The sequence below is a fragment of the Gallinula chloropus genome, assembly GCF_964237585.1.
Source record: "Gallinula chloropus genome assembly, chromosome: 13".
Lineage (NCBI taxonomy): Eukaryota > Metazoa > Chordata > Aves > Gruiformes > Rallidae > Gallinula > Gallinula chloropus.
This window is the reverse complement of record NC_140098.1, coordinates 13720000-13732174: the sequence shown is the minus strand read 5'-3', so window position 1 is coordinate 13732174 and position 12175 is coordinate 13720000. Positions and strand designations below refer to the sequence as shown.

Here is a 12175-nt window from a genome sequence, read left to right as displayed (position 1 = left end):
GCAGTGGGGTGAGCTTGGGGGGCTGCAGTGGAGTGAGCTCAGGGGTCAGCCTCAAACCTGGGGGGCTGCAGTGGGGTGAGCTCGGGGGGCTGCAGTGGGGCGAGCTTGGGGGTCAGCCTCAAACCTGGGGGGCTGCAGTGGGGTGAGCTCGGGGGCCTGCAAGGAAGCAGCAGGCACCACACAGGAGCTTCCCTGGGGAGCGGTGGCAGGTGAAGGACTCGGTAAGCGGCAGAGGGTGCTGGTGGCACCTCCTGGCTCCATCCACAGGACCCAGACTGGGTGTCACCCCTGCCCAGCCGCGACAGGAGCTGCAGGGGCAGGGACCAGGCTGGTCCCTTGGGCTGGGGGTCTCTGTTGGCACATCGACCCCCCAATGCCTTCCCCCTTTCTCCTCTTGTTGTTGCTAAAATCTCTGTGCCCAGGGAGGGCTTTGGGGTGACTCCTGATGGCTGCTGAACACTATCAGCAATGAGGCTCCTGTGTGTGAGCTGCACTTGAAGGGATGAGGCAGCGTGGGGAGAGAAAAGGGGGGTTTGGGTGGAGGGACACTGCTGGAAAGGTGTGTTTTAATTCCCCAAAGCTTATTAATTCTTCCCCAGAGTCAAACCATGTGTAATCCCTCTGTTCCCCACCCCCCCAAACACGTTTTAGTCCTCCCATCCCTGAAGAGCTGACGGCTCCAGGGTTTGTGATCTGTGTTGCCATGGAAAAACTACGAGGGGTTTTTTTTGGGGGGGGGGGGTTTATTGGAAATGCTGGGAACAAGCAGGAGCAGGAGGAAGAGGAGGGCAGGGCCAGGCAGCCACCAGAGCTGCCCACATTGAAGATGGGATGGAAGAGGAGAAGACCCCAGGGGAGTGAGAGCCCTCATCAATAACACTTTGTGCTTCCAAAAAAAGACCCAACCCCCAGCCACCCCAGGCTGGCCTCTGACGGCTCCATTAGTGCCCATTATTTAAAATCTCCCTTGATTAAACTATTAGTGCCAATGGAGGGGTGCAATTTGCATATGATTAGCGTCTCTGCTCAGTGCAGAGCCTGTGGGCTTCTCCCTCCCCCACCCACACCCAGAGACAAAACAGGGAAGAAAAAAACCCAGCGACCTGGATTCCAGCTGAATTCGACTCAGATCGGTTATTTCCTTGTGCCTGGAGCTGGGAAGAGCAACAGCACTGGAGACAAGGCTGGGAAAGGTCCCCCCCCTTCCCCGGGAAGGAAGTGCTCCAGGCAGGAATCAGGGAAGCTTTTACCCTGAGGCATCTCCTGCCACACTCCTGCTGATGCTCAAGTGGAGAGGGTTTTGGCCAGCAAAAAGCCTGGGGGTGAACCTGCCATCCTCTGTGGGCAGCCTGCTGCCACAGGGACCCAAACGAGCTCCATCAGAGGCTCTTCACACCCCTAAGAGGTCCCCCTGGTCACCACCAGCAAGGCTGGACCCACGGATGCAGCTCCCTGCAGCCCCTCACCCTCCAAAACCAGCACCAACTCCCTCGTGCTGCGGCACAACCCAGTGCAGAGGAAGGTCTCTGCTCTAATGAGCATCCTTGTGACATATGGACTTGAGCAGTCTGATGGGCTAATTAACGGGGCCTTCCAGGGCTGCCAGGCAGCTGAGCAGCTGCACGGGAACCCCAAGCCTGGCTCTGAGTCTGCTGCTTGTCCACGTGGGAAAAGCAACGGTCCAACTGAGCCATCCCTGCAGCTCCCCCCCAAACACACAAGGTATCGGCAGGGGAACAGCAGCACGGTCCTCTCCTGGCAAAAGGGTCAGGTTTGGCCATCAGATCACATCACAAGCTACATGTTTGCATCATGGCACAGGCTGCTTCTGGATGTGCACCCCCAGATCTGCATCCAGGCTGTTTGTGCACCACCACATCTGCACCCAGGCTGGATGTGCACCCCCTCATCTGCATCCAGGCTGGATGTGCACCACCACATCTACATCCAGGCTGGATGTGCACCCCTACATCTACAAGCTGGATGTGCACCCCCAGATCTGCATCCAGGCTGGATGTACACCCCCACATCTACAAGCTGGATGTGCACCCCCAGATCTCCCCAGGGATCTTCACAGAGGAGAGGGAGATGCTTCCTTCAGTGGTTTGCTGTGTGTCAAAGGGGAACAATCCAAAGGTTTGGTCACGCTCAACCTCCTTCCCTGTTGCTTGTGTTTCCCACCCATGCCAAGGCACCTGATGTCCCCCAGGGAGCCCAGGAGCACCCATCCTGTCCTGCCCAGGACAGTCCTGCAGCACATGGGGGCAGGAGGCTGTTTTGAAAGCCAGGACCATGCTCCTCAGGGTTACCGTTCCCCACTTATCCGTAAGGACAGGAGTTGCCTGCTCAGAGCAAATCCCCTTGGAGCTCAGCAGAGGAAGTTTTAGGAAAAACAACCAGGAAAGAGCCAAGTTACCACCTCCCATCTCCGGCCACAGTGGCTGGCACATGCCAGGCACTGCTGAGCCCAGGCTGGCCCCAGGGCAGTGGAGAAAGGCCTGTGACAGCTGGGTGTCCACAATCACCCAGCTTCCCTCTGGACCTTCACCCTCCTCAGCACCAGGCACCACCTCAGCTTCCTGACTCCACCTCACAGTGCTGGATACAAGTGAATCCTGCCATTCCCAGGGGCCTGGCAGGCCTCCCCCATCTGAACTGGGGAGAAATCAAGCGCTGCTTCACCAGGCACCACTTTATGCGTCTCTGATGCTCCCAGCTGAGCCCCCAGGCCAGAAGGTACCAGCCTTATCGCTCCTTGGAGCTGCTCCATGCCCCTGACTGTCTTAGCCAACTCTCTTGCTACCATTCCCAGGGCTGTTTGATCCTCCTTGAGGTACCAGACCAACACTTAGGCTGGGCCCAAGACATCTGGGCCAATAAATCCAAGGCACGGCCACCTCATGGCATCTCCCACCCTTGTCTCAATCCCCTCCCCAATCATTTCCCACCTTCCACCTTTGTTGACCATTGTCAAGTTGTTATTTTTTCCTTCCCAAGAAGCACCTGCAGTGACTCTACATTCTCTGCCTGAGGCGATGACAGCCAACTGAGCCCCACCATGGCTGCAGGGTCCCCAGGGGCGGTCCTGGTGGGAGGACCCTGCCTCCTTGCCCTCAGCGAGGGGAAAGACGCAAACCCAAGGCGTGGCCCTGCCTTCCCCTGCCCACAGCCACCCGGATCTCATCACGGGATCTCAGGGACTTACGGATGCAGCTTCCTGCTGGGTGGCCTGCGCCGCGAAACGGGCCACGTGGTTGACGATGGGGGAGAAGTTGGTGGGCCCATAGAAGCGGATGTGGGGCAGGCAGGCTGAGTAGGCTTGGACAATGCCCTCGACACCTCCAAGGGAAGCAGAGAAGCCAGGGGTTACAGGCTGCCACAGCACAGACCCACCACAACTCCAGTGAAGCATCATTACCTAACGCTGCCACGGGAACTGAAGTCAGGACTATCTCCCTCCCCCCGCCCCAAAACTCATCCATCCCCACAACTTCCATCCACCTGCAGGTTTCTGGGGACCCACAGGTCATGGGAGACCCTTTTCCTTCTGCTGCACAGAGCAGGGTAAGGCTGCTCTCCCAAAAGGACACACAGGCGAAACGCAACGAGCTCCATGATTCCTCTGCTGGTGGTTGCCCCTTGGGAAGGACCCAGGAGAGCTGTGGGATGGTGGCTTCTGCCACCCACGACACTCGCAATAAATCAGGTCCAAGGAATGCCCTGCAGCTACTGGAGAGGGGCCAGGTGACACCAGGGCAGCAGGAAAGCCAGTGCTGGCAGCCAGACTTGATGAGCCAGCGAGGGACGTCTGGGGCTGCCCCAGCCCTGGCTTTGCTGGGGGAGAGCAGAGGCCAAACTGGACAACTTCTGAGATCCAGAGCAGCACTTAGCACTTGGGGTTTGAGCAGCTCTTCAGCCATGCCTGTGACCAGCTCTGGGCTGCTAAATGAAGCAGGAAGCCTGAGCTCCCCATCTGTGCTTCTTGCAAAGAGCAGACAGCTGGTAGGACATGGCAGACAGCAGAGTGAAGGTGGGTTTTACGCTGAATCCAGTTGCATTTTACCCTGGGCCTTCCTACACACCTCTCTGCTTTCCTCTGAGCACACCCTTGGCCTATGCCCTACTGCACTGTTAACGTCTGGGTCTGAACAGACCTTGGAAAACCCCTGAGATGCTATTGGAGAGATGCAGAGGGAAGGACAGAAGCCACTGAAGGCATCTAAGGACGCTTAAAGGCCTGCTAGATGCTTACCTGAACAGAAGGGGTTTGTGGGGTTGAAGTTAATGGCAAACTCATGGGATACCTGTGGAAAAGCAAAGACCCAAATGAACACAGAGCCAGTGCAGAGAAGGCAGCTCACAGTCAGTTTAGCTGGTGCTGCAAGGCTGGTTTGGCTCTGATGCTCCCCTGGGGCAGGACCCAGTGGTCACAGACATTATGGTCCATCCTGCTGCCTCAGTAACACTTGCCAGCCCTCAGCTCCTCCCAAACAGCAAGGAGCATGGTCAGGGTCGAGCAGTGTTTGTGGATGGTCTGGTTCCTCAATCCCCCCATCATGGAGCCACTTGAAATTACAGCACACCTTCTACAGCTCACAAAGCAGGTTGGCTCATGTGGTTCCCCACTGGCTGCCCTGAGGGAAAGCACGTGAGAAGGGATGCTTGTGGCTGGCTGGGCCATCCCACCCATCAGTAGGAGAAATTACTTCATGCTGACACAGGCTGTAAAGGGGAAAAGCTCAGGCAGCACCACCTCGGTTCTCCATCCCTCTGCAAGTGACATGGAGCAGTAGGAGGAAGGAAAACAGGGTGACAAGAGTTGAAGACCTGATCTGGTATGCAAAAGCTACCATGAGGAAGCCAGCAGATGATTGGCTTCATCATCTGGATCATCATGAGGGTGAGAGGCAGCACAAGAGAGGTGACATAGAATCATCAAATCCCAGACTGTGCTGGGTTGGCAGGGACCTTCAGAGGCCACCTAGTCTCCAATGCAGTGAGCAGGGACAGCTGGGTTGGCAGGGACCTTCAGAGGCCACCTAGTCTCCAATGCAGTGAGCAGGGACAGCTGGAACTGGATCAGACTGCTCAGAGCTTCATCCACCCTGACCTTGAATGTCTCCATCACCCCCCTGGGCAACCTGTGCCAGGATCTCACCACCTCAGAGGGAAGAACTGCTTCCTCAGGTCTCACCTAAACCTGCCCTGCTCTAGTTTAAACCATCACCCCTCGTCCCATCACTCCTCTGCCCTACAAACAGCCCTGCCCAGTTTTCCTGTAGGTCCCTTCAGAGATGGGAAGGGGCTTGGAGCTCTCCCCAGAAGCAGCCTTCTCTTCTCCAGGCTGAACTAGCCCAGCTCCCCCAGCCTGTCTCTGTAGGAGAGGTGCTCCAGCCTTTGGATCACCCTTGTGGCCACCTCTGGAATGATTGTTGTGATGGACAGCAAGTCCCAGCAGAACCTGAGCTGGTTTCCATTGGCCATGAAACCAACTCTCCTCCAAGGCGGGTACGAGATCCTTCAGGTTTCCCACCACCTCCTGTCCAGCTGAGGGAGATGCTCTCAGGTGAGGAGGTCCTGTGGGACACTGGTAACAGCCCAGAGCTCTGCACACCCTGATCCCTGGCCTCTTGCCCTATGCAGAGAAACCAAACAGCAGCACTGACCATGAACCACAAAACCTTCCTCATCCTCTTCCATGGCAAGAGCCTGCAGACAGAAGCCACAATCAGCTGGGCTACAGTTGCTCTGGACCAGTCTCTGCCAGCACAGGTCAGGCAGCTCAGTGGCCTGGGTGCCAGAGGGGAGCCCTGGATTTCAGTATGAACCTGGGTGTCGGCCAACAGCTTGCTGGGAGAACAACCATCAGAGGTTGGAGCTCAGGAGTTCCTCACTCAGGTATCTGCAATTTAGGCAACTTCAGAAGCAACCAGACTCTCAGCAGCATCAAGGACACGAGTGCCCCTTCCAGCACCTCTGAAGGCTGAAGGGGGTGAGCTGGGCTTTCAGGCTCCCAGCTCCAGGGCTCTAAAGCAACATGCTCCAGCTCTGTTTGTGCCAGAGTTACAAAACAAGGATATGTTCCCATTTCCAAAGGGTGGGGGGGGGGTTTCTGCTGAGCTGCTCAGCCAGGGGATGGCTTCGGGATGTGTGTGTCCCTACCGCCGGAGCCCTCCCGAGGCTGTGCCAGCAACACCCCTCTGATTCAGCCTTTCCAGTGACACTGGGCATTGTGTTGAGCACAGCAGACACTATTTTTGCAAGAGGCTGTGGGGGTAGGAAATAGCAACCAAACAAAAGTAGGTCAACCAAATGTCCTCCCCACGCTGCAAAGCCGAGGGGCTGTCAGAGCAGCAAATGTCAACAGCCTGCTTGGGTGTCCTCAGCTCATGAGCACAGCCAGTGATGCTCCCAGGCACCACAACCCCAGGGCCTGAAACACCTCACGTGGCTTGGGTATGCCCTTTCCCCTCAGAAGCCACAATTCCAGGCAGTGCATCCCAAGCCTTGATTTTCAGTTGCAAAGGGCTTCTTCCCCCTCCCTCCCCTCCCCTTTATTTTTAGAAGATGTTCCAAATTCTGCCATAGGAGTATTTATAGCTGAGGCAAGTGAAAATATCCCCATGCTTTGCACTGGGAGGTTTCTCTTTCTTTCAAGAGGCAACAGAATGGTTTGGAGCAGTGTTCTTCACCATCTCCAGGGCAGATCCCCTTGTGTGGCAGAAGGGTTGCAAAAACTCCTCTGGAGTTTCTACAGCTTCTATATCTAGAGCTGTATCTATATCTAGAGCTGTATCTATATACATCTGCTAGAAAATGCAACAGGAGGTCTTCAAAATCTGGATCTTATTCCCTATTCAGCTTGTACATCAAAAAAAAAAAAACAGTTTCTGTGGAGCCCAAGTAAATGTCTGTGGAGCACCCACAGATATCTCCTGCACCAGTAACCTACTGGGAGAAACTCTTCCAAACCACCCCAGAGGGTAAGATGTTCATCTGCAGCCAGCCCATGTCCTCTTCTGGATGGGCATGACCCAGGCTTCATCTTTTCCCATTGGGAATTCCAGATGCACAGACAGAGCCTGTGCTGGGGAACCAACCCTGCAGATGGACCTCTGCCACCTTTCCCCAGCGATCCCACCCCTGCTGTGACTCAGTTTCCCTATATATGAAAAAAAATAAAGAGCCAGTTGGATGGGACACCTTGGGAGGTGGCACGGTGATGAAGCCAACAGCTTTGGCTGGAGATGCCGAGCTCGGTGGGCACAAAGACCTTTCCCTTTGCTGACCCATTCAGACTAGAGATAAGGAAGAAATGTTTCACACTAAGGGTGGGGAAACACTGGCACAGGTCACCCAGCGAGGTGGCAGATGGCCCATCCCTGGAGACATTCAGGGCCAGGTTGGACGGGGCTCTGAGCGACCTGGTCTGGTGGAAGGTGTCCCTGCTCACTGCAGGGGGTGGGACTGGGTGGCCTTGAAGGGTCCCTTCCCACAGCCTGTGACCCATCTCCCCAACCCAGGGTGACGAGGGGAGCTCTGCTGTTCAGCATCGCTCTCTCCACCGCCACCTTGCCTTTGCTCATCCCCCAGGAACCAGAGCCCATCTGGTCCCCTCCCCTGCTCGCCCGGGGAGCCGCCCGGGGCTCTGTGTGGAGCTGTTACACAGCAAGATGTTCTCTGACATTTCCAACCAGACTTTTGTGTGCAAAACATCTCGCTCCAGCGGGCGCCTGGGAAGCGTTGGGGGAGCCATGGCAACGGCCGCGATTCATTCCACTCTCTACCTCTTCACCATCTTCCCCATTTGCACTCCAGTCTGTGGTCTGCAACAGCCGCCCTTTGTCACGTCCCCCGGGGAGTACCATGGGCCAGCGCTGCTCCCCACGGCACGCAGGGCACAGGGGTTCATGAAGAATCACAGGGGTGGGAAGGGACCTCCAGAGCTCATGGGGTCCAACCCCCTGCCAGAGCAGCTCCCCAGCTCATCCTGCACAGGTCGGTGTCCAGATGGGGCTGGAATCTCTCCAGAGAAGGAGACTCCACACCCCCTGGGCAGCCTGTCCCAGGGCTCCCTCACCCTCATGTGTAAAAGTTCTTCCCCATGTTGGTGTGGAACTTCCTATGCTCCAACTTGCAGCCATTGTCCCTTGTCCTGTCCCCACAGACACTGAAAAGGGGCTGGCCATTTCCCCCTGCATCCCATACTTCAGATATTGATAAACATTAATAAGGTCCCCCCTTAGTCTTCTTTCCTCCAGGCTGAACAGCCCCAGCTCACTCACCCTTTCCTCACAGGGGAGATGCTCCAGGCCCTTCATCATCTCTGTAGCCTCCTTTGGACTCTCTCCAGGAGATCCCTGTCTTTTTTATCCCAGGGAGCCCAGCACTGGACACAACACTCCAGGTGGGGCCTGACCAGGGCAGAGCAGAGGGGGAGGATCACCTCCTGTGACCTGCTGGCCACACTCCTCTTGTTTCTCCCCAGGATCCCATTGTCTCTCTCAGCCCCCAGGGCACACTGCTGGCTCATGGCCAACCTGTCATCAACCAGGACCCCCAGGTCCTTCTCCACAGAGCTCTTCTCCAGCAGCTCACCCCCAGCCTGTACTGATCCAAGCCATTACTCCTCCCCAGGTGCCAGACTCTACACTTACTTTTGTTGACCCTCATCTGGTTTCTCCCTGTCCAGCTCTCCAGCCTGTCCAGGTCTCGCTGGATGGCAGCGCAGTGTCCTGCGTGTCAGTCATTCCTCCCAGCTCTGTATCATCGGGTACTTGCGGAGGGTGGATGCTGTTCCCTCATCAAGGTCATCAATGAAGATATTAAACAGGACTGGACCCAACACTGAGCCCTGGGGAACACCGCTAGTCACAGGTCTCCAGTCAGACTCTGCTCCACTGAACCACTGCTTTGGCTTCAGCACTACCCAACAAGCCTTGACTGCTAAACAAACCTTACTGGAGTGAGAAGAAGAGTAGCCCCAGTATCCCTCTGCCCCACAGTCCCAGCCAGCACCTTTGACTAGTACCTACCTTCATCCTCATGCCTTTCCCATGGGCACTGACCCAGGCACAGGGGCAGCAGAGCAGGATGCTCCATGACCTACCCATTCCCCAAGCCCCAGACCTCCATCTCCTTTCCATCCCCACTGCATCTTCCCTTCCTTTTCCTCTCCCCAGGTGATACATCCCTGATGGCAGTTGGCTGCCATCCCTTGGAAGCTGCCTACCAAGATTCTCCCACCAGAACTGGTGAAGTGACAGACCGGAGACATTTGCTGGCCAAGGAGGATGAATCAGCTCCAAAGTGCACACAGAGGGATCTCCTCTGGTGCCTGGCACACAGTGAGAGCTCCCAATTGACTCACATGGATTTTGGCTGCTGGGAGAGCAGAGAAAAGCACAAAGCTGGAGTGGGCAGGATATCCCCAGCCTCCAGGGCTGGCCAGGATGAGCTTCCCATCCCAATTCATGTCCAGTCGTGACTTGTGTGCTCTGCTGTGTCCAGCCCTGAGCAAAGTTCTCCTCCCAGAAAGAAACAGAAGGTTTGCTGAGGTCCAGCCCCAGCCTGAGGCTGGGCACTTCTCCAAACCAGCCAGCAGAAAGGAAATGCATGTGAAGGGTGTGAGCAAAGAGCAGCCAAAACACCGGTAAAGAAGGATGGTGGTGGTGGCTCAGCACATCTTCTCAGCTGTGAGAAGCATCTCCCCAGCAGCCAGCACAGGCTGCAGGAGCAGGCCCTGCCCACAGCATCCCTCCTGATAAGCAGGATGCTCCAGCTCACGCTCATGCAGGACCCCAGTACCTCTTGGACCACAGGACCTCTTGGAGCGGGTCCAGAGGAGGCCACAAGGATGATCTGAGGGCTGGAGCAGCTCTGCTGTGAGACAGGCTGGGAGAGATGGGCTGGTTCAGCCTGGAGAAGAGAAGGCTCTGAGGGGACCTCTGAGCCCTTTCCAGCCCCTGAAGAACCTACAGGAGAGCTGGGCAGGGCTGTTTGTAGGGCAGGGAGTGATGGGACGAGGGGTGATGGTTTAAACTAGAGCAGGGCAGGGTTAGGTGAGACCTGAGGAAGCAGTTCTTCCCTCTGAGGTGGTGAGACCCTGGCACAGGCTGTCCAGAGAGGTGGTGGAAGCCCCATCCCTGGAGACATTCAAGGTCAGGGTGGATGAAGCTCTGAGCAGTGTGATCTAGTTGAAGGTGTCCCTGCTCACTGCATTAGGGGCCTAGATGACCTCTGAAGGTCCCTGCCAGCCCAGTGCAGTGTGGGATTCGATGATTCCTTTAACCTCTTTGGTGCTCAATCCCAACCTAAGGTCAGGGTGGCTTTTGGGAAAGCCCCTCTGCTCCAGGCCTCACAGACTCTGCCCATGCAACATCAGGACAAGGTTACCCAGCTCCCAGCCCCTTTCCAGACCCTGAGGCTGTCTGACACACTCATCCCAGGGCCTTTTCCCTTCCCCAGAATTGTTCCTGGCTCTTGCCAGGATAATGAATCAAGGCCTGGCTCTGCCCAGCAGTGCCAGGGAGCTGCTGCTTTCCTGCCAGCTCAGAAGGGAGGAACGGGCTGCCTGTGCCCCATCCCTGCCTCACCACCCACCCACACTGCCACAGCTTGCCTTCCACCACCTCAAATCCACCCATCTCCTTGCTTCCTGACAGCTTTTCCCACCCAGGAAGTCCCAGCAGCTCCGCTCCTGCCCAGGCAACCCCAGGACAAGCCCACCCCAACCACACAGACGGTTACAAGGCTTCACCTTCCAGTCCGGGGGCAGCTGGGCACCGAATCCCAGAGCAGGAAACATCTTGTCTCTAGAAGAGAAGAAGAAGAACCCTCTGGGTGTGTTTACACACACATAGGGACTGGCTGGCAGGGCTCTATCAGTCACCTCCCCAGGCTATCAGCTGCCCAGCCGCCAGCCTTCCCTCCTCCCACAACAACCCCAGCCCTCTGAATGCTGAACCCAGGCAGGGGGGTGTGTTCTCCTCTGGCTTTTGAGCTTGAGACAGAAAGGAGCCCAGCTTTGCCTCATTGTCCACAGAGATGGGGAGCATCCTTGCACCCAAGCACCTCAATCACTTGCAGACATGTAACCTCAGAGATTTAAAGATAAATAAATACAAAATAACTATACAACATGCTGAGACCACCAGGTTTCTGTTTTGTTGTCCCTGTGGACATCTAAGATGACATTCTTCCCTGTGGCACACCTCAGGGCGGCCAGGGAACAAGGCAGCTTGGTGGTGCAGCTGCCAACAGCACATACCAGCAAGCTGAGGGCACCTACCATGCTCCAGCCTCCTCTGGTACAGGATGCTCTACTAATACACCCTTCCCCTGAACAGTGGGGATGGGAGCAGAGGAGAAACCCTGTCCCTACCCTCTCCTCCTCCCACATCCCAAGGTATATGGCAGTTTCCTCCCAAGGAGCTTTTCAAAAGCAAGGTGTGGCTTAGCCCTGGCTTTACAGAGGGGAAATCAAGGCACATGCATCCCAGTAGCCCCTTGGGAAGGCAGGGTGGGGGCAGAAGGTCACGGTGCTTACGAGTCATAGTCCTGGATGATCTGGCCCACTGCCCAGATAGCTGACAAGTACTCGTTTGTCCCCATGGGGTTGATATAGTGCAAAGAAGAGGGGTCTCGTGGGTTCCCATTGGAGGCTGTGAAGTCAATCCCAACCTGAGGGGAGAGAGAGAAGCAGAGAGCTGACCTCTGTTAGCAGGGACCACCACAGATTGGCCACCCAGCCTTTGAGGTCCCCTCAAGACCCAAACCTCAAACATTTTTCAAAAGTTTAGCCAAACTTCCCTACAAAAAGCTCTTCAACCAGTAGATGAGGCAAATCCATCCACAATTACACCTGCATTTTGCACCAGCAGCATCACACAAGGTGTCCCAAAGCAGCCTCTGTACTGCAGCAGGCCACCACCATCTCCAGCACAGCAGGACTCTCCCTGCCCATCTCCCAGGCATTAAGCTCAGGCACCCAGCAGCCCCATGGACACCAAAGCAGCCAGGGCCACGGGGCAGCCAGATCCCAAGGATTCTGACCAAAGCCTCACAACCCTGAGCAGAGCTTTCTCTGCAGCCACCTTCCACTTGGCTTCCCCAAGGCCCAACACGTGCTGAGATCTCAGGGGGATGTCAGCAAGGTGTTTGTTTTTCTCCCTCC

The 12175-nt window shown here is 56.2% G+C and overlaps 1 protein-coding gene across 1 annotated transcript in view; it reads right to left on the bottom strand.

Annotated features, from left to right (window-relative positions):
• Window positions 1-12175, bottom strand: part of CPNE2 (copine 2) — a gene marked incomplete at its 5' end in the record, with an annotated part of 54420 nt that overhangs the window by 3350 nt on the left and 38895 nt on the right. The window contains 4 exons of the mRNA XM_084270066.1: window positions 3206-3339; window positions 4253-4304; window positions 10760-10814; window positions 11549-11682. Of these exons, the coding sequence (XP_084126192.1) occupies window positions 3206-3339; window positions 4253-4304; window positions 10760-10814; window positions 11549-11682 (375 nt within the window). The remainder of the gene's footprint in view (window positions 1-3205; window positions 3340-4252; window positions 4305-10759; window positions 10815-11548; window positions 11683-12175) is intronic.